The following is a 19,852-nucleotide window of genomic DNA, read 5'->3' as shown; positions in this document are numbered from 1 at the left end:
TCGCCGAAGTCGAGGATCGGTAGGATAGTCAGTTTTACTAGGGTAAGTTTGGCGGCGTGAGTGAAGGAGGCTTTGTTGCGGAATAGAAAGCCGACTCTTGATTTGATTTTCGATTGGAGATGTTTGATATGAGTCTGGAAGGAGAGTTTACAGTCTAGCCAGACACCTAGGTACTTATAGATGTCCACATATTCACGGTCGGAACCATCCAGGGTGGTGATGCTGGTCAGGCGTGCGGGTGCAGGCAGCGAACGGTTGAAAAGCATGCATTTGGTTTTACTAGCGTTTAAGAGCAGTTGGAGGCCACGGAAGGAGTGTTGTATGGCATTGAAGCTCGTTTGGAGGTTAGATAGCACAGTGTCCAAGGACGGGCCGGAGGTATATAGAATGGTGTCATCTGCGTAGAGGTGGATCAGGGAATCGCCCGCAGCAAGAGCAACATCATTGATATATACAGAGAAAAGAGTCGGCCCGAGAATTGAACCCTGTGGCACCCCCATAGAGACTGCCAGAGGACCGGACAGCATGCCCTCCGATTTGACACACTGAACTCTTGTCTGCAAAGTAATTGGTGAACCAGGCAAGGCAGTCATCCGAAAAACCGAGGCTACTGAGTCTGCCGATAAGAATATGGTGATTGACAGAGTCGAAAGCCTTGGCAAGGTCGATGAAGACGGCTGCACAGTACTGTCTTTTATCGATGGCGGTTATGATATCGTTTAGTACCTTGAGCGTGGCTGAGGTGCACCCGTGACCGGCTCGGAAACCAGATTGCACAGCGGAGAAGGTACGGTGGGATTCGAGATGGTCAGTGACCTGTTTGTTGACTTGGCTTTCGAAGACCTTAGATAGGCAGGGCAGGATGGATATAGGTCTGTAACAGTTTGGGTCCAGGGTGTCTCCCCCTTTGAAGAGGGGGATGACTGCGGCAGCTTTCCAATCCTTGGGGATCTCAGACGATATGAAAGAGAGGTTGAACAATTGCATTGGTACTTACACTAACAATTGTTATAGTTAACTGCTGATGAAACTGTGGGTTTGCACAACCGAAGAATTTATGCACAAACCGTCTAAGGGAAGCTCATCTGCGTGCTCGTGGTCCTCACCAGGGTGTTGACCTGACTGCAGTTCGGTGTCGTAACCGACTTCAGTAGGCAAATGTTCAACTTCGATGGCCACTGGCACGCTGGAGAAGTGTGAATTCGGGTTTCAACTGTACAAGGCTGATGGCAGACAGCGTGTATGGCTTTGTGTGGATGAGAGGTTTGCTGAAGTCAACGTTGTGAACTAAGTTCCCGATGGTGGCGGTGGGGTTATGGAATGGGAAGGCATAAGCTACGGAAAATGGACACTATTGAATTTTATTGTTGGCAATTTGAATGCACAGAGATACCGTGACTAAACACCAGCTAACTTATGAGAGTCAACACAGATAGAACAATGACTCAGATGTTTCACCGGAAGCATACATGTGAAGTATCCAGTTGGAGCTTCCTCTCACCGCCTAATATGGTGGGGAAGGAAGCTAAGTAGCTGGCAGTGGGAGAGTCTTTTCCCAAAACTAGAATATTTTATGAACAGATTGGACTCCCTTTGCTTACATTTCAAAAAAAATGTGCGATGTTTAGAAGGAGTGCAAGGGCAAATTAAGCTTGGCTCTTCCCACCTCGTTTCTTGTTCTGCCCACTCGACTCATTAACTTCTCATTGGAAACAACAGGGTGTGGTCTATCTTGGGTTATTTATAAAAATAGTTGGTGTTAACATGCACCTTTATAGCTAGCTGGATAACACAGGTAGCTAGCTAGGCTTAGCTAGCTATAGGCCTAAACTATAGAAACCATGATGATAATAACTAGTATAGGGTAACATAGTGTCTACTGCTAAATTTTCATACAATCTTCCCTACCACAGATCTCCACAAGGTCTCATACTCCAGGATGGGAAATGTTTACAAGAAAGAAACATGAAGACAGAGACAGTTGTTGATTTCCATTGTTACCTGTCATGTTAAAAAGGGGAGAAAAAGACAATACCGTTTTTCCAAATTAACTATCTCGGCTATTCACCATTCTATAGGCTACAGATTTGAGTCACTACTAGGAATAATTATTATAGTTATAATAGTTGTATTTTTGTTTAATCTAACAGTATAAATCTTTATTATTTTTTAAGAAATATAAGGTATTTGTACATGTTGCAATAAAGTTGACTAAAGTAGAAGATCATCTATTGTTTGTAGATATTTTCACTTGCTAATGAGTAGTAGGCCTAAGTAATTATATAGAAATGGCTAAATCCAGGGAAACACCTCATAACTACATTGTACTTATGCACTTATTACATGTTCTCTGTGGTGAACTGGTGTGTTTATTTCCCACTTGAATGGAGCTTTCAGAAGCTGTTGATTAGATTGTCAGGATGCGTAATGTACTTTGTAGGTACACTATAATTACAGGTAAGTACCCCTCAAGATACACAGGATTTGGCTAGATAAAATTAAGAGTAACAACTAGTAATTACATTGTACTTTATGTGAATATTACATGTATTCTATGGTGTACTAGTGTTCTTATTCTCTCACTTCCAGAAGCATTAAATTGAGGGCCAGGTTCTCAGGATGGGTAGTATACTGTATAAGTACACATTAAGTACTCCTCATTAAGTACTTCTCACGTCATTTTAAGCAGCTAAACTAGTCATTACATTGTACTTAGGCAAACATTACATGTGCTTTGAAATAGTGTCTTATTCCTCATCTGGAATGGCACTCGTATTAAATTAGTTTTCGTAAACTAAACCAAGTTAATCCAGATGGTACGCAACAACATATTCTGGAGATATATTTTAAACAGTGCACATTCATGGTTAAGTAATTAGAGCCTCTTGAGCATAGGCTATAATCTCTCAGAAACCCAGCGCATCCACAAGGGATCCCAACCTTTTTCAGTGTTGTTAATGAATCAGATGCGGTTGAGAAGAATCAAAACAATAAATTGGGGAATTTAGTGGAAACCTGCCCATTTGTAACAAGCATGGTAAGAAGCACTTGTTGTTACACTTCTGTAATTACAGACCGCAATTACTAACATGTTGTTATTACACTGTAACTATGAGATAATGCCCGAGAACCAGTGTTTGGAGGATATATTGGCACGGGTTCATCTTGGGTCGCCAAACCATTAAAATCGTTATTTTTATTAACTTATTCGTACTATTTCATCCTTTCACAAGATATAGGCCCAACACAAATCTATGGTTGCTACCCATGTCGGCTGGTCATTTGTTCTATCAGTTTGGTCTTTTTGTTCTATATCTATGGATGCGACCCAGTCGTTTGTTGTAAATGTTTCATTGCCATACTGGCTGGCAACGTTCTTATCCCTTGATTGCTAGCTAGCCAACTACGGCTAACTTACAGTCACGTTAAAAAGCAAAAAGCAGCCAGAATAACCCTAAATTAGCTGCATTTGCATTTGTTTAAGCTGTTTTCTAGTGACATTTATTTGGAAACATCCATAGCAATGAGTTAATGAGGCGCGGTTTTGCCTGGCATAGAAAATGTTCTCACTTGTCAGGACATTGTTGTTCAGAGGAGCTAGCCAACAACACAGCTAACACAATCACTTCAAACTGAAGCTGGAAAGACTGCAAACTAATCAAAGGAAGACGGCGCCGATAGAGATGCCAGCTTCACTTCAAGTCCTTAGGAAACTGTGCAGTACATTGTTAATCCAGAAAACCTTAAGTGTTATTATATACAGCTGGGAAGAACTATTGGATATCAGAGAGACGACAATTTACCAGCACAACCAGCACTACGACCAGGAATATGACTTTCCCAAAGCGGATCCTTTGTCTGCACCTCCCAGGGCACTTGAAGTGATTCCAGAGGCCGACCAAATACAACACCGTTGGAGGAGAGGGTGCCGGAAGGGTCTTCTAGTGAGGCTTCGGATGTACGCACATCACCCTCCGCTTTTGAGTATATTACTCGCTAATGTCCAGTCCCTAGTTAACAAAGTCAACAAAATTAGGGCAAGAGTTGCTTCCAAAGAGATATCTGGGATTGTAACATACTCTGTTTCACGGAGACATGGCTAGCTGGGGACATGCTGTCGGAGTCCGTACAGCCAACTGGATTTTCAGTGCATCGCGTCGACAGGAACAAACATCTCTGGTAAGAAGAAGGGCGGGGGTGTATGTTTCATGATTAAGACTCATGATGTAATAGTAACAACATACAAGAACTCAAGTCCTTTTGTTCACCTGACCTAGAATTCCTCACAATCAAATGCCGACTGTTTTATCTCCCAAGGGAACTCTCCTCGGTTATCGTCACAGCCGTGTATATCCGTGTATATCCCCCACTGGATTTTATGCAAACTGTAAACCATATATCCTGAGGCTGCATTTATTGTAGCTGGGGATTTTAACAAAGATAATCTGAGGACAAGGCTACCTAAATTCTATCAGCATATTGATTGTTGTACACGAGCGAGTAATACACTCAACCACTGCTACTCTAACTTCTGTGATGCATACAAGGCCCTCCCCCTCCCTCTCTTTGGAAAATCTGACCATGACTCCATCTTGCTGCTCTTGTCCAATAGGAAGAAACTAAAACAGGAGTCGCCCGTTCTTAGGTCTATCCAACGCTGGTCTGACCAATCGTATTCCACGCTTCAAGATTGCTTCGAATATGTGGACTGGGATATGTTCCGGGTAGCAACAATAACGTTGACGTATACGCTAACTCGGTGAGCAAGTTCATAAGGAAGTGTATAGGAGATGTTGTACCCACTGTGAAAACTAAAATCTTCCTTAACCAGAAACCGTGGATTGATGGCAGCATTCACGCAAAACTGAATGCATGAACCATCGCATTTAATCATGGCAAGGTGACTGGAAACATGACCGAATACAAACAGTATAGTTATTCCCTCCGTAAGGCAATCAAACAAGCAAAGTGTCAGTATAGAAACAAAATGGAGTAACAATTCAACGGCTCAAAGACGAGACGTATGTGGCAGGGTCTACAGACAATCACAGATTGCAAAAAGAAAACCAGCCCTGTTGCAGACATCAATGTCATGCTCCCAGATAGATTAAGCAACTTCTTTACCCGCTTTGTGGACAATACGGCGCCACCGACAGGGCCCGCTACTCAAGATTGTTGGCTCTCTTCTGTGGCCAACGCAATTTTTTTGTTTGTTAATATGTTAACCCTCGCAAGGCTGCCTGCCCAGACGGCATCCCTAGCCGCGTCCTCAGAGCATGTGCAGACCAGCTTAATGATTGAGTTGGAGGCGTGCATGGCCACGCAGTCGCGGGTGAACAAGGAGTACAGGAGAAGGCTGAGAACGCACCCTTGTGTGTTTAAGGACATATTCAATCAATGCCTATCCCGGTAGGCTGTCCCTACATGCTAAGGTACCTGAACTAAATGACTATTGCCCTGTAGCACTCACTTCTGTCATCATGAAGTGCTTTGAGAGACTAGTCATGATCATATCACCTCCACCCTACCTGTTACCCTAGACCCATTCCAATTTGCTTACCGCCCCAATAGGTCCACAGACGACGCAATCACAATCACACTGCCCTATCCCATCTGGACAAGAGGAATACCTATGTAAGAATGTGGTTCATTGACTACAGCTCAGCATTCAACACCATAGTACCCTCCAAACTCATCATTAAGCTTGAGACCCTGGGTCTCGACCCCGCCCTCTGCAACTGGGTTCTGGACTTTGACAGGCCGCCCCCAGGTGGTGAAGGTAGGAAACACCATCTCCACTCCACTGATCCTCAACACTGGAGCCCCACAAGGGTGCGTTCTCAGCCTTCTCCTGTACTCCTTGTTCACCCGCGACTGCGTGGCCATGCACGCCTCCAACTCAATCATTAAGTTTGCAGACGACACTACACTGGTAGGCTTGATTACCAACAATGACGAGACAGCCTACAGGGAGGAGGTGAGGGCCCACGGAGTGTGGTGTCAGGAAAATGACCTCTCACTCAATGTCAGCAAAACAAAAGAGATGATCGTGGACTTCAGGAAACAGCAAAGGGAACACCCCCCCATCCACAGGAGTTGAGTAGGTGGAAAGTTTTAAGTTCCTCGGCCTACATATCACCGACAAACTGAAATGGTCCACACACACAGACAGTGTGGTGAAGAAGGCACAACAGCGCTTCTTCAACGTCAGGAGGCTGTAAAAATGTGGCTTGTCACCAAAAACCCTCACTAACTTTTACAGGTGCACAATTGAGAGCATCCTGTCAGGCTGCATCACCGCCTGGTACAGCAACTGCACCGCCCACAACCACAGGGCTCTCCAGAGGGTGGTGCCGTCTGCATAACGCATCACCGGGGCAAAATACCTGCCCTCCAGGACACCTACAACAACAGATGTCACAGGAAGGCAAAAAAGATAATCAATGACAATAAACACCCGAACCACTACATGTTCACCCCGCTTCCATCCAGAAGGCGAGGTCAGTACAGGTGCATCAAAGCTGGGACAGAGAGATTGAAAAACAGCTTCTATCTCAAGGCCATCAGATTGTTAAACAGCCACCACTAGCACAGAGAGGCAGCTGCCTACCTACAGACTTGATATCATTGGCCACTTTAAATTGAACACTAGTCACTTTAATAATGCCACTTTAAGAATGTTTACATATCTCGCATTACTCATCTCATATGTATATACCGTATACTGTATCCTTCACTATCTATTCTTAACTATCTTTTGCATCTTAGCCACTCTCTCACTGCTCATCATTTATATTTTATACTTATACAGTTGAAGTCGGAAGTTTACATACACCTTAGCCAAGTACATTTAAACTCAGTTTTTCACCATTCCTGACATTTAATCCGAATACAAATTCCTGGTTTTATGTCAGTTAGGATAACCACTTTAGTTTAAGAATGTGAATTGTCAGAATAATAGTAGAGAGAATGATTTATTTAAGCTTTTATTTCTTTCATCACATTCCCAGTGGGTCAGAAGTTTACATACACTCAATTCGTATTTGGTAGCATTGCCTTTAAATTGTTTAACTTGGGTCAAATGTTTTGGGTAGCCTTCTACAACCTTCCCACAATAAGTTGGCCGAATTTCGGCCCATTCCTCCTGATAGAGTTGGTGTAACTGAGTCAGGTTTGTAGGCTTTTCAGTTCTGCCCACACATTTTATTTTCTATAGGATTGAGGTCAGGGCTTTGTGATGGCCACTCCAATACCTTGACTTTGTTGTCCTTAAACCATTTTGCCACAACTTTGGAAGCATGCTTGGGGTCATTGTCCATTTGGAAGAGCCATTTGCGACCAAGCTTTAACTTCCTGACTGATGTCTAGAGAAGTTGCTTCAATATATCCACAGAATTTTCCTATCTCATGATGCCATCTATTTTCTGAAGTGCACCAGTCCCTCCTGCAGCAAAGCACCCCCACAACATGATGCTGCCACCCCCGGGCTTCACGGTTGGGATGGTGTTCTTCGGCTTGCAAGCCTCCAACCTTTTTCCTCCAAACATAACAATGGCCAAACAGTTCTATTTTTGTTTCATCAGACCAGAGGACATTTCTTCAAAAAGTACGATATTTGCCCCCATGTGCAGTTGCAACTGGCTTTTTTATGGCGGTTTTGGAGCAGTGGCTTCTTCAAGGCTGAGCAGCCTTTCAGGTTACGTCGATATAGGACTCATTTTACTGTGGATATAGATACTTTTGTACCTGTTTCCAGCCAGCATGTTCATAAGGTCCTTTGCAGTTGTTCTGGGATTGATTTGCACTTTTCGCACCAAAGTACATTAATCTCTAGGAGACAGAACATGTCTCTGTCCTGAGCGGTATGACGGCTGCGTGGTCCCATGGTGTTTATACTTGCATACTATTGTTTCTACAGATGAACGTGGTACCTTCCGACATTTGGAAATTGCTCGCAAGGATGAACCAGACTTGTGAAGGTCTAAATCAAATCAAATGTATTTATATAGCCCTTCGTACATCAGCTGATATCTCAAAGTGCTGTACAGAAACCCAGCCTAAAACCCCAAACAGCAAGCAATGCAGGTGTAGAAGCACGGTGGCTAGGAAAAACTCCCTAGAAAGGCCAAAACCTAGGAAGAAACCTAGAGAGGAACCAGGCTATGTGGTGTGGCCAGTCCTCTTCTGGCTGTGCCGGGTGGAGATTATAACAGAACATGGCCAAGATGTTCAAATGTTCATAAATTTTTTTATTTTATTTTTTATTTCACCTTTATTTAACCAGGTAGGCTAGTTGAGAACAAGTTCTCATTTGCAACTGCGACCTGGCCAAGATAAAGCATAGCAGTGTGAACAGACAACACAGAGTTACACATGGAGTAAACAATTAACAAGTCAATAACACAGTAGAAAAAAAATGGGCAGTCTATATACAATGTGTGCAAAAGGCATGAGGAGGTAGGCAAATAATACAATTTTGCAGATTAACACTGGAGTGATAAATGATCAGATGGTCATGTACAGGTAGAGATATTGGTGTGCAAAAGAGCAGAAAAGTAAATAAAAAAATAATTTAAAAAAACAGTATAAAAACAGTATGGGAATGAGGTAGGTGAAAATGGGTGGGCTATTTACCAATAGACTATGTACAGCTGCAGCGATCGGTTAGCTGCTCGGATAGCTGATGTTTGAAGTTGGTGAGGGAGATAAAAGTCTCCAACTTCAGCGATTTTTGCAGTTCGTTCCAGTCACAGGCAGCAGAGTACTGGAACGAAAGGCGGCCAAATTAGGTGTTGGCTTTAGGGATGATCAGTGAGATACACCTGCTGGAGCGCGTGCTACGGATGGGTGTTGCCATCGTGACCAGTGAACTGAGATAAGGCGGAGCTTTACCTAGCATGGACTTGTAGATGACCTGGAGCCAGTGGGTCTGGCGACGAATATGTAGCGAGGGCCAGCCGACTAGAGCATACAAGTCGCAGTGGTGGGTGGTATAAGGTGCTTTGGTGACAAAACGGATGGCACTGTGATAGACTGCATCCAGTTTGCTGAGTAGAGTGTTGGAAGCCATTTTGTAGATGACATCGCCGAAGTCGAGGATCGGTAGGATAGTCAGTTTTACTAGGGTAAGCTTGGCGGCGTGGGTGAAGGAGGCTTTGTTGCGGAATAGAAAGCCGACTCTTGATTTGATTTTCGATTGGAGATGTTTGATGTGAGTCTGGAAGGAGAGTTTGCAGTCTAGCCAGACACCTAGGTACTTATAGATGATGACCAGCATGGTCCAATAATAATATGGCAGAACAGTTGAAACTGGAGCAGCAGCACGGCCAGGTGGACTGGGGACAGCAAGGAGTCATCATGTCAGGTAGTCCTGAGGCATGGTCCTAGGGCTCAGGTCCTCCGATAGAGAGAAAGAAAGAGAGAAAGAGAGAGAAAGTCTACAATGTTTTTCTGAGGTCTTGGCTGACTTCTTTTGATTTTCCCATGATGTCAAGCAAAGAGGCACTGAGTTTGAAGGTATGCCTTGAAATAACTCCACAGGTACACCTCAAATTGACTCAAATGATGTCAATTAGCCTATCAGAAGCTTCTAAAGCCATGACATCATTTTCTCTAATTTTCCAAGCTGTTTAAGGCACAGTCAACTTAGTGTATGTTAACTTCTGACCCACTGGAATTGTGATACAGTGAATTATAAATTAAATAATCTGTCTGTAAACAATTGTTGGAAAAATTACTTAGTCGATGTAGATGTCCTAACTGACTTGCCAAAACTATAGTTTGTTAACAGGAAATTTGTGGAGTGGTTGAAAAACATGTTTTAATGACTCCAACCTAAGTGTATGTATGCTCTAGTCGGCTGGCCCTCGCTACATGTTCGTCGCCAGACTCACTGGCTCCAGGTCATCTACAAGTCTATGCTAGGTAAAGCTCCGCCTTATCTCAGTTCACTGGTCACAATGGAAACACCCACCCGTAGCACGCGCTCCATCAGGTGTATCTCACTGATCATCCCTAAAGCCAAAACCTAATTTGGCCGCCTTTCCTTCCAGTTCTCTGCTGCCTGCGACTGGAACGAATTGCAAAAATCTCTGAAGTTGGAGACTTTTATCTCCCTCACCAACTTTAAACATCTGCTATCTGAGCAGCTAACCGATCGCTGCAGCTGTACATAGTCAATCGGTACCCCCAATTTACCATACTGATTTTATTTTATTTACTTTTCTGCTCTTTTGCACACCAGTATCTCTACCTTTACATGTTCATCTGATCATTTATCACTCCAGTGTTAATCTGCTAAACTGTAATTATTCACTCCTATGGCCTATTTATTGCCTACCTCCTCATGTCTTTTGCACACAATGTATATAGCTTATTTTTTCCCCCTCCTATGTTATTGACTTATTGTTTATTGTTTACTCCACGTGTAACTCTGTGTTGTTGTCTGTTCACACTGCTATGCTTTATCTTGGCCAGGTCGCAGTTGCAAATGAGAACTTGTTCTCAACTAGTCTACCTGGTTAAATAAAGGTGAAATAAAAATATATAAAAAACCACTGGCTCCTTGTCCTATACAAGTCTTTGATAGGTAAAGCCCCGCCTTATCTCAGCTCACTGGTCACCATAGCAGTACCCACCCATAGCACTCGCTCCAGAAGGTATATTTCACTGGTCACCCCCAAAGCCAATTCCTCCTTTGGCCGCCTTTCCTTCCAGTTCTCTGATGCCAATGACTGGAATGATTTGCAAAAATCACAGAAGCTTGAGACTCATATCTTCCTCTCTAACTTTAAGCACCAGCTGTCAGAGCAGCTCACAGATCACTGCACCTGTACATAGCTCATCTGTACATAGCCCATCCAACTACCTCATCCCCATACTGTTATATTATTTTTTTCTCCTTTGCACCCCAGTATCTCTACTTGCATTCATCTTCTGCACATCTATCACTCCAGTGTTTAATTTATATATTGTAATTATTTTGCCACTGTGGCATATTTATTGCCTTATCTTACCTTATTTGCACACACTGTATATAGACTTTTCTATTGTGTTATTGACTATGTTTGTTTATTCCATGTGTAACTCTGTCTTGTTGTTTGTGTCGCACTGCTTTCCTTTTCTTGGACAGGTTGCAGTTGTAAATGAGAACTTGTTCTCAACTGGCCTACCTGGTTAAATAAAGGTGAAATAAAAATAAATAAATACTCAGTGTATAGGCCCAGGACCAAATACATAGAAAATGCATTCTTGCATGTCTGAATTGATGAAAGCTAGCATTAAAAGTTTTCAAAGGGGCATTGTGTACCATTATGTAGAGTGTAGCGATTGCAATTCCACGGTAGTGGTTTTGGTTCCCGCTGGGGTCAGCCACGCAAAAATGTATGCGTGCTCTACTGTACGTTGCTTTCGATAAAAGCATCTTCTAAATGATCTTCTAAATCATCTTCGAAACAAGGAGGATGTTGCTTGTTATGGATGTAGAGGTATGTTCAATAGAGCAGATTCTAAAAGAAACTCAAACACCTTTAAACGTCATACGAGACGTCAGGGAGACGTCAGGGAGTGATACAACTCCTAAAAAACATGCCATCTTATGATATGTCATCTAATGACAAACCAGACCAGTGTTTAATCAACCATGATTTCTTAGGGCGTCGCTAGTCACAGAACAGTGTAGTTATTGGTGGACGCCTAAAACAACAATCAATCATCATAAACCGGAAATCACAGTCCAAATAGGGTTAAGTGTAAGAGTAAGTTGTACAATTCACATCTTATAATATAAGTTGTTACGATTGGGTCAATCCAAATCATTAGTTGGGATATTTGCCCAAAAAAATCACTGATCTAAACACTGAACCACGAAGCAACTTGCCAACACGCTCTGACTGGGGATTTTTCCCTCTGCAAAATGACAATACGTTTTCTCTAAACTGAATACATTTATACCAGTTCATGTGTTAGTTTAGTTTACTATAGCAAGTAGCCATTGTATTAACACGTTGGAGTTATATGAAAATAATCCACTTCACAGAGGTGTAAAGGAATGCATCAGGCCAATTTCGTTAGTTGAATAGTATAAATAAAGGTTATATATGCACCTGACTGGTTAAGTTTAAGGAAACATCTTGTATATCCTGTATATATCATATATGTGTATATGATTATGACTCCAATTTTGGATGGGCAAAAGTTGTAAAACCTATAAAGGGCTTTTCACATTGCTGAGCTGAACAGAACTGCACTCACAGTGCATTCACTCTCCGTGAATAGGCTGGTGGAAAATGAGTCTTAAAGCCAGCTCACCCTAAAAAAGAAAATCACACCTTTGACGATAAACATACTCTCTAAAACCTGTGATGTGTTTACACCTAGCAGGTATAACTGAAAAACACATGCATACATTCATGCCAGTCAGTCCTTATTATTCAAGAAGGCTTGAGACAGTAACAATTAGACATGTTGAGTCAGGCATCACACCCAGGAATGTACATGTTCACAAGTGATACCCACATGCTGCTGGTTAGAATGAAGCTCCTTGCCCAAATAAATAGTTTGTGTAACACTTTGTGAATGTTAAAACTATCATGCATAACAACCTTCATATTTTAACATCATTCACAAGGAACCTTCATTAGTTATTTTTTAATTCCAGTAAGTAATTATTAAGTTAAGTTAAATTATTTTAAATCAGTATTGTGAACAGTATTGTTGCTGGTGTCACTGACTGGATTAGTCCTGTGCACCACAAGGCTGTATTAGTCTTTGCTGAGCTAAAGCCAAGGCATAAGCTTCTGGCTCGATGGGGTTTAGTAAAGCTATTCCTGACCATCACTGATGTGAAAAGGGTTTTATAAATGAATTGTGATTGATTTGATCTAATACATGTCTTCAGGTATCAGGCAAAGTTACTCAACACGTTACAATAACATCAATTGCTCTGACCTGGGATCAAATAGTATTGAGCCTGTCTGGAGTGAGTGCCAGAAAGATGGGGTTTGCTCTTATATGACTACTACAATATTTCCATTGTGCCGGTCAAGCTCAATCACCGACCACAGTGCGTTAGAGTATTTGAAATATATTATTTTCAGCCAGGTCTGGTTCCAACCCTTCTGCCTTTGTGGTCTTGAGCAAGGCACATAAACCCCTAAACTGCTACCCGAGTACTGCTCTGAGACGTACCTGGCGCTTCCAGACTGTTGTGTGAATCGTATGTCAGAGAGTTGGGTACTGTGTCAGAAGAAATACAAATGTTATTTGTACTGATATATAAAGAGCTTTTCGAGGGGACTTATGTTTAACAAATAACTCATAAATGATGCTGATGAAATGTGTTATAATAGTTATGAATGTATATACAGTATATATATTTTTTACCTTTATTTAACTAGGCATGTCAGTTAAGAAAAATTCTTCTTTACAACGTCGGCCTACACCGACCAAACCCGGACGACGCTGGGACAATTGTACGCCTTCCCATGGAACTCCCAAATACGTCCGGTTGTGATACAGCCTGGATTCGAGCCAGGGTTTGTGTAGTGACACCTCTAGCACTGAGATGTATTCCATTCAAATATATTATTTTTATTAATACAATTAATGAAGCCAACTCCACGTAAAACTAGAAATCAGAAATCCAAGATAATTTCCTCCATTGTTGGGCTCACCATGTGGGGTCATTGTGACCCTCAATCATAGTTACCAGTTGATTACAACAATCACTTTTGTTAGAGATTTATAAACTGAATCTACCTTTAAAATAAATGTTGTGTAAAAAGATAATGGAAGTAGCACATGTGTGTGTAGGACTGTTAAATAGAAAAAGGATGACTTCTTACATTAGGCCATTGACGAAAATAAATGAATGGCTCCAAAGTGAAGTCAATTAAGTACAATGAAGCACATTTCTGGCTAATTGTATTTGTCACCTAAACCATTTACAATAAAACAAGGTCAGTACATAACTGTTGTTATACTCTCAAACAGATTCTTTGCCCCTCCCTTTCTTTCAATTATTTTTTGTCCATTCCACATTTTTTGTCAGCACACCTAACCAGTTTTCCAAACCACGTCAGTACCTGGGGATATATATTTATTTAAGCTAAGTAACTCTGACATGCATTCCTCTGTCCCTCCCTTTTTCGTCACCTTTATCTTATTATCTTTGGTGCCTCCTAAAATATTACGTCACCTGAAAGACAGACAATTTGTGGCATCAAACCAGCCCTATAGTAATATAAACTAGAAATACATTTTCATGACAGTATGCCTACTGTATCAACAATTGTAAGCTACCTCAACCCCATATTGTTATTTATTTATATATATATTTTGTTGTTGATTTTTTGTTGCTATTTTGCACCCATTATCTCTACTTGCACATCATCATCTGCACCTCTATCACTCCAGTGTTAATGCTACATTGTAGTTATTTCGTCTCTATGGCCTATTTATTGCCTTACCTACCTAATCTTACTACATTTGCACACACTGTACATAGATTTTTCTATTATTGATTGTAAGTTTGTGTTGTGTTATTGATTGTGTTGTTTGTGTTGTGTTATTGATTGTAAGTTTGTGTTGTGTTATTGATTGTGTTGTTTGTATTGTGTTATTGATTGTAAGTTTGTTTGTCCCGTGTGTAACTCTGTGTTATTTTTGTCGCACTGCTTTGCTTTATCTTGACCAGGTCGCAGTTGTAAATGAGAACTTGTTCTTAATCGGCCTACTTGGTTAAATAAAGGTGAAATTAAAAATACATTTAAAAAAAGCTTGAAATGGTTAACAGAACTAGAAAGTTAATGAGATTTTAGAGTAGATATAAGCTAGATATTGTGATTGGTTAAAGACAAACAAGACCTTCCTCAATTGATATTTGGAGAAATGACAGAAATAGGTGGCTGGCATTGAAGTGTTTGCTGTAGGTAAGTAATAAACTTTACTGTATAATGGAATATATAAATGGAAAGGTTTGATAACATTTAAAAAAATAAATTGCACACTGTACAAAACATAGAAATACATACAAATATATCAAGGTAAAATGGTCTTATAAGAAAGGATAAAAATCCCAAATTGATAATGTAAAGCAAAAACAAGATTATGGTTATTATGTATGTGAACACCATTACACTTTTGATGAACTACACCTACTATTCTGTCACAGAATATGGATAGGTTTGAAAACTTTAAATGACTTCCTCTCTTTTGAAGTAACAGTTACATGATTTACAGTGCCTTCAGAAGGTATTCATACCTCTTGACTTATTCCACATTTTGTTGTGTTACAGCCTGAATTCAAAATGGATTAAATAGAGATTTTACAACATTCTCAAACAGAGAATTAGTGAACATAAAAGTTCAATCAGGAGAAACAACAGGGATTATCCAGTCACAGTACATTTTAATGACCAAAAACATGACATTTCTACCTTTACATTTTGAGGCATAGAGAAAGTCAAGATATCAGACCAGGGAGTTGATATAAATGATACTCTGAGCAAAAGAGAATGTTTTGGGATTTTCACCCTCCACATATGAAATGCCCATGCATGTTATGTAAATGTGAACATGAGTTAATGCTGCCACTTCAGATCACTACCGGTTTTTGTTGTTCAGTACCCAATGATTTATGAAAACTTCCTTGATAGGTCGATGTCCTCATTGTGGTTTCACAGTCTTGTTTAATACATTTTATGTACACACTTTATTAGAATTATAAGAATACTTGTGAAATGCACATTGTTATGTTTTCTAACATGCTTGTTTTCCTTAAACTCCAATCCCATTCAATGCATTGAACGGATGTGGGTGGAGCAAATTGAAGAAGTTCTGAACAAGGCCTTGAGGCCGATATGTAAAGCTTTATACAGAGCAGTGATATTAGAAAGAGCAGTGTGCAGGTTTCTTATTTTTTCTCATCTTTTGAGGAATATAGAAATTGGATTGGTAAACTTTTGATAGCCAAGATTACTTACGCTAATGTGGAATATAATATATTATTTAATGTGTTATATTTGAAAAAACATCCACTTTGATGAACTACACCAATTACTTTCACAGAATATGTATAGAATTCAGAATTAATTGCTGGGCGCTGGCAGAACATTTCAAAATTTGAAATGACTTCCTCTTTTATGAAGTAACATGATTGACGTGATGCAGTAATAGGCTGATTTCTCATGGAAAAAATGCAATGCTACTGGATTTTACTCTGTAATTTCACTACGGTCAATAAATCCATGTTCACTGCAGTTATAGTGGCTATTGTGAAATTATTCACACCCTTGAAAACCTTTATTCAATGAGATGTCTTGCATCATAGTTATTCACACCTCTTGATCTGGCACAACAAAATGAGTTCAAGTGCATATATTTGCTCAACATGTGTCGTGGCATTTTTCTGCTTTACCAAATGAGGAGAGTTACAAACTACACACCAGTCAGAGTTATACTTAAATTACATATTTAATAATAATAAGAGCTTTGCAATTGCCTTTTTTCACTTTCAATGATGCTCTCTCTCTAATGAACCATTGAAAAGTGACTAAAGAAAATTACATTATCACACTGCTGTAACATCTATTAGTTGAATTATATTACCACACTACTGTAAAAAAATGCAACTCAGGTGTGGTAATCTCAATTAGGTATTATAGGTAATATTATTAACAATTAAGGGAATCATTGTTCATAATTCATAATTCATCATAATTGTTTATTGTATATAATAAAGATGTAAAAACCTGCACCATGTTGATGAAGGGTAATCTTGGAAATAATGATATTGTGCACAATAAACAAATTAACCATTCATCTCATAAACCACAGTGTGTTTATGGTGGATTATCCTTGGAGTTCTGACCACAACTGCAGTTGACACATCTGCAGCTCCTACTACAATGACCACAACTGAAGCTCCTATGACAACTGTAGCTACAACTACAACAACTATAGGTCTTATGACAACCACAACAGCACCTTCTACTGCAGATCCTACTACAACAATGGTAGCTCCAATGACCACTATGAATGCAGTACCTACTACGAAAACAACAACTGCAGGTCCTACAACAACTGTATCTCCTTCGACCACTACGACTGAAGCGCCTACTACCAAAACTGCAAGTGAAACTCCTATGACAACCACAACTGCAGCATCTGCTACGACAACTATAACTGAAGCTTCTAAGACCACTACAGCAGAATAATCTACGGTTACAATGACAACTGTAGCTCCTAAAACAACTACAACTGCAGCACTAACTAAGACCAGTACAACTGCACATCTTCAGGACCGACAACGAGAACTACAGGTCCTACGACAACTGCAGCTCTTTTAAAAACTGTTGCTCACGAAACTACAATTGAAACTCCAACGCCAACCACACCTGCAGCACCTACTACTACAATAACAACTGTAGCTCCTACAACCACTACAACAGCAGCACCTACTACACCAACTAAAAGTGAAACTCCAACGCCAACCACACCTGCAACACCAGCTACGACAACCAAAGCTCCAAAGTCGACTACAACAACAGCTACTACGACAACTACAATTGAAGCTCCTATGACAACCACAACACCTACTACTACAATGACAACTGTAGCTCCTTTAACAACTACAACTGCAGCACCTACAACAACAACTGTAGCTCTTACTACTACAATGACAACTGTAGCTCCTACAACTTCTTCAACTGAATCACCTACTACGACAACAGCATCTTCAGCTTCCAAGGCAACCACAACTGCAGCTCCTTTTACAACAACTTTAAATCCTACGACCACGAAAACAGAAGCACCTACAAAAACAACTGTAGCTCATACGACAACCGCAATTTTGGCTAAAGCTACAACCACAACTATAGCTCCTACTACAACCACAACAGCAGCACCTACATCAACCACTGCAGCTCTTACTACAACAACTGTAGGTACTACGACAACTACAACTGCAGCTCCTACGTCAACTGTTGTGCCTATGACCACTACATCTACCGTACCTACAACAACTACAGCTCTTACTACAATAACTGTTGCTCCTACAATCAGCACAACAAAAGCTGCTACGGCAATCAATTAATATCTTACTACAACAACTGTAGGTCCTAATACTGCTACAAATGCAGCATCTACTATGACAACTACAACTGCAGCTCTTACGACAACCACAATTGCTTCTAGATATGTTTCTAGATCCTAAGAGTATGACAAATGACTGGTTTAGAGTCATAAGTGGCTTTTTTCACATATGCTGGACTATTAACAAGTGCAGGGAGTGAGGAACATTGACAGGAGGCCTGCTCAATCAAAAGCCATCATTGTGTCGCATCCCAGGTAAACTTTCGCAACAGAAAGACACAATGTTCAGATTAACAGCCCAATAATACAGTTTAACGTGAGGAAGGCCATAGCCCCCCTCTATCTTGTACTTGCATAAATGCTTCCTCTTAATTCTGGCTGCCTTGTTATCCCATAAAAATGGAATTACTATTGAATCCAGTTTCTTAAAATAGCTTTGTGGTATGAAATTGGGTAGACGTTGGAAGAGGTAAAGAAACCTGGGTAGGACAACCATTTTAATAACGTTTATATGACCAACCAAGGAGATAGGCAGAGTTTTCCAAAAATCTATATTTTATTTAAGCTGATAAATTTGCATGTCCCAATTCGCTTTCAATAGCTGATCAAGTTCTCTGGTCATTACAATGCCAAGGCTTGTGAACTTGTCCATCACTGTTCTAAATGGGGTAGATTGCAGAAATTGCATATCCACAGTCCGTGATATCGGCATCAATTTTCTTTTCTGGCCCTCTTTGTTTCTTGGGACCTAGAACAAGCATTTCATTTCATTTCTGTTTTGTCCGAGTTTAAAAGTAGAACATTCGCCGCCATCCACTTCCTTATGTCTTGAAACACAGGCTTCCAGGTTAACATTATGTTTCCGAACGACATCACCAAGACGTAAAATATATAGTGAAAACAATAGTGGTCCTAATACAGAGCCTTGAGGAACACCGAAATTTACAGTTGATTTGAAGACAAACCATCCCTAGAGACAAACTGATATCTTTCCGACAGATAAGTTCTTAACCGGGCCAGAATTTGTCCGTGTAGACCAATTTGGGTTTCCAATCTCTCCAAAAGAGTGTGGTGAAAAGATGACATCTCCATGGAATCTCTATCTTTTTTTCAAAATCAGTGCCATTGTAGCCTCATACAGTGTTTGCGGGAGTTTGGCATTGTCTTTGGAATGTTTAAACATTCGCAACATAAGTGGAGCTAGACTGGCATAATACTTCTTATAGAATTCTATTACATATCCATCGGGCCCAGGGGCCTTGCTGTTTGGAAATTGTGTTTTCGCTGTGTTAATTTCCCAGTTCAAAACAACTTTGTTGCGTTCTAGCAAGTAAAGAGCCCATCCGTTTCGAAAGGATGGTATTTTATTCATATTTGAACTTTGTGATCTTCTCAAGGACTGCATTCGAGGAATTCGTCTGAAAAACGTTCTTATAATCCCCTAACTCTTTTTTTATTTCTCTCATCCTAGTATTGGCGCATTTCTTTCTCTCTGATGTATAAGAAATAATGTAACCTCTAATCACAGCCTTTAGAGATTCCCAAAGGGTGGAGTCGTCAACATCCCCCATGTCGTTAGCTCAGAGGAAAAAGGCAATCTGCTCCTTCAAATACTGACAAAAAGTCTCATCTTTCAACAGGTATGCATCTAAGTTCCACGGTCGCCGACCTGTAGCACATTGTCGAGTTTCAGCACCATGGAGAGGAGAGTGGTCCATAATTAGAATAGGGTGATAGGTACCCGACGCAGCTGCTGAAA

General features: G+C 40.6%; 1 protein-coding gene across 1 annotated transcript in view; it reads left to right on the top strand.

Annotated features, from left to right (window-relative positions):
* Positions 1 to 19,852, top strand: part of LOC135571530 (mucin-3A-like) — a gene marked incomplete at its 3' end in the record, with an annotated part of 79,186 nt that overhangs the window by 16,212 nt on the left and 43,122 nt on the right. The window contains exon 2 of the mRNA XM_065018132.1: positions 17,862 to 18,082. Within this exon, the coding sequence (XP_064874204.1) occupies positions 17,862 to 18,082 (221 nt within the window). The remainder of the gene's footprint in view (positions 1 to 17,861; positions 18,083 to 19,852) is intronic.

The sequence above is a fragment of the Oncorhynchus nerka genome, linkage group LG4, assembly GCF_034236695.1.
Source record: "Oncorhynchus nerka isolate Pitt River linkage group LG4, Oner_Uvic_2.0, whole genome shotgun sequence".
NCBI lineage: Eukaryota > Metazoa > Chordata > Actinopteri > Salmoniformes > Salmonidae > Oncorhynchus > Oncorhynchus nerka.
Note: the sequence above shows the minus strand (reverse complement) of the source record. Positions and strands in the feature narration are given on the sequence as shown.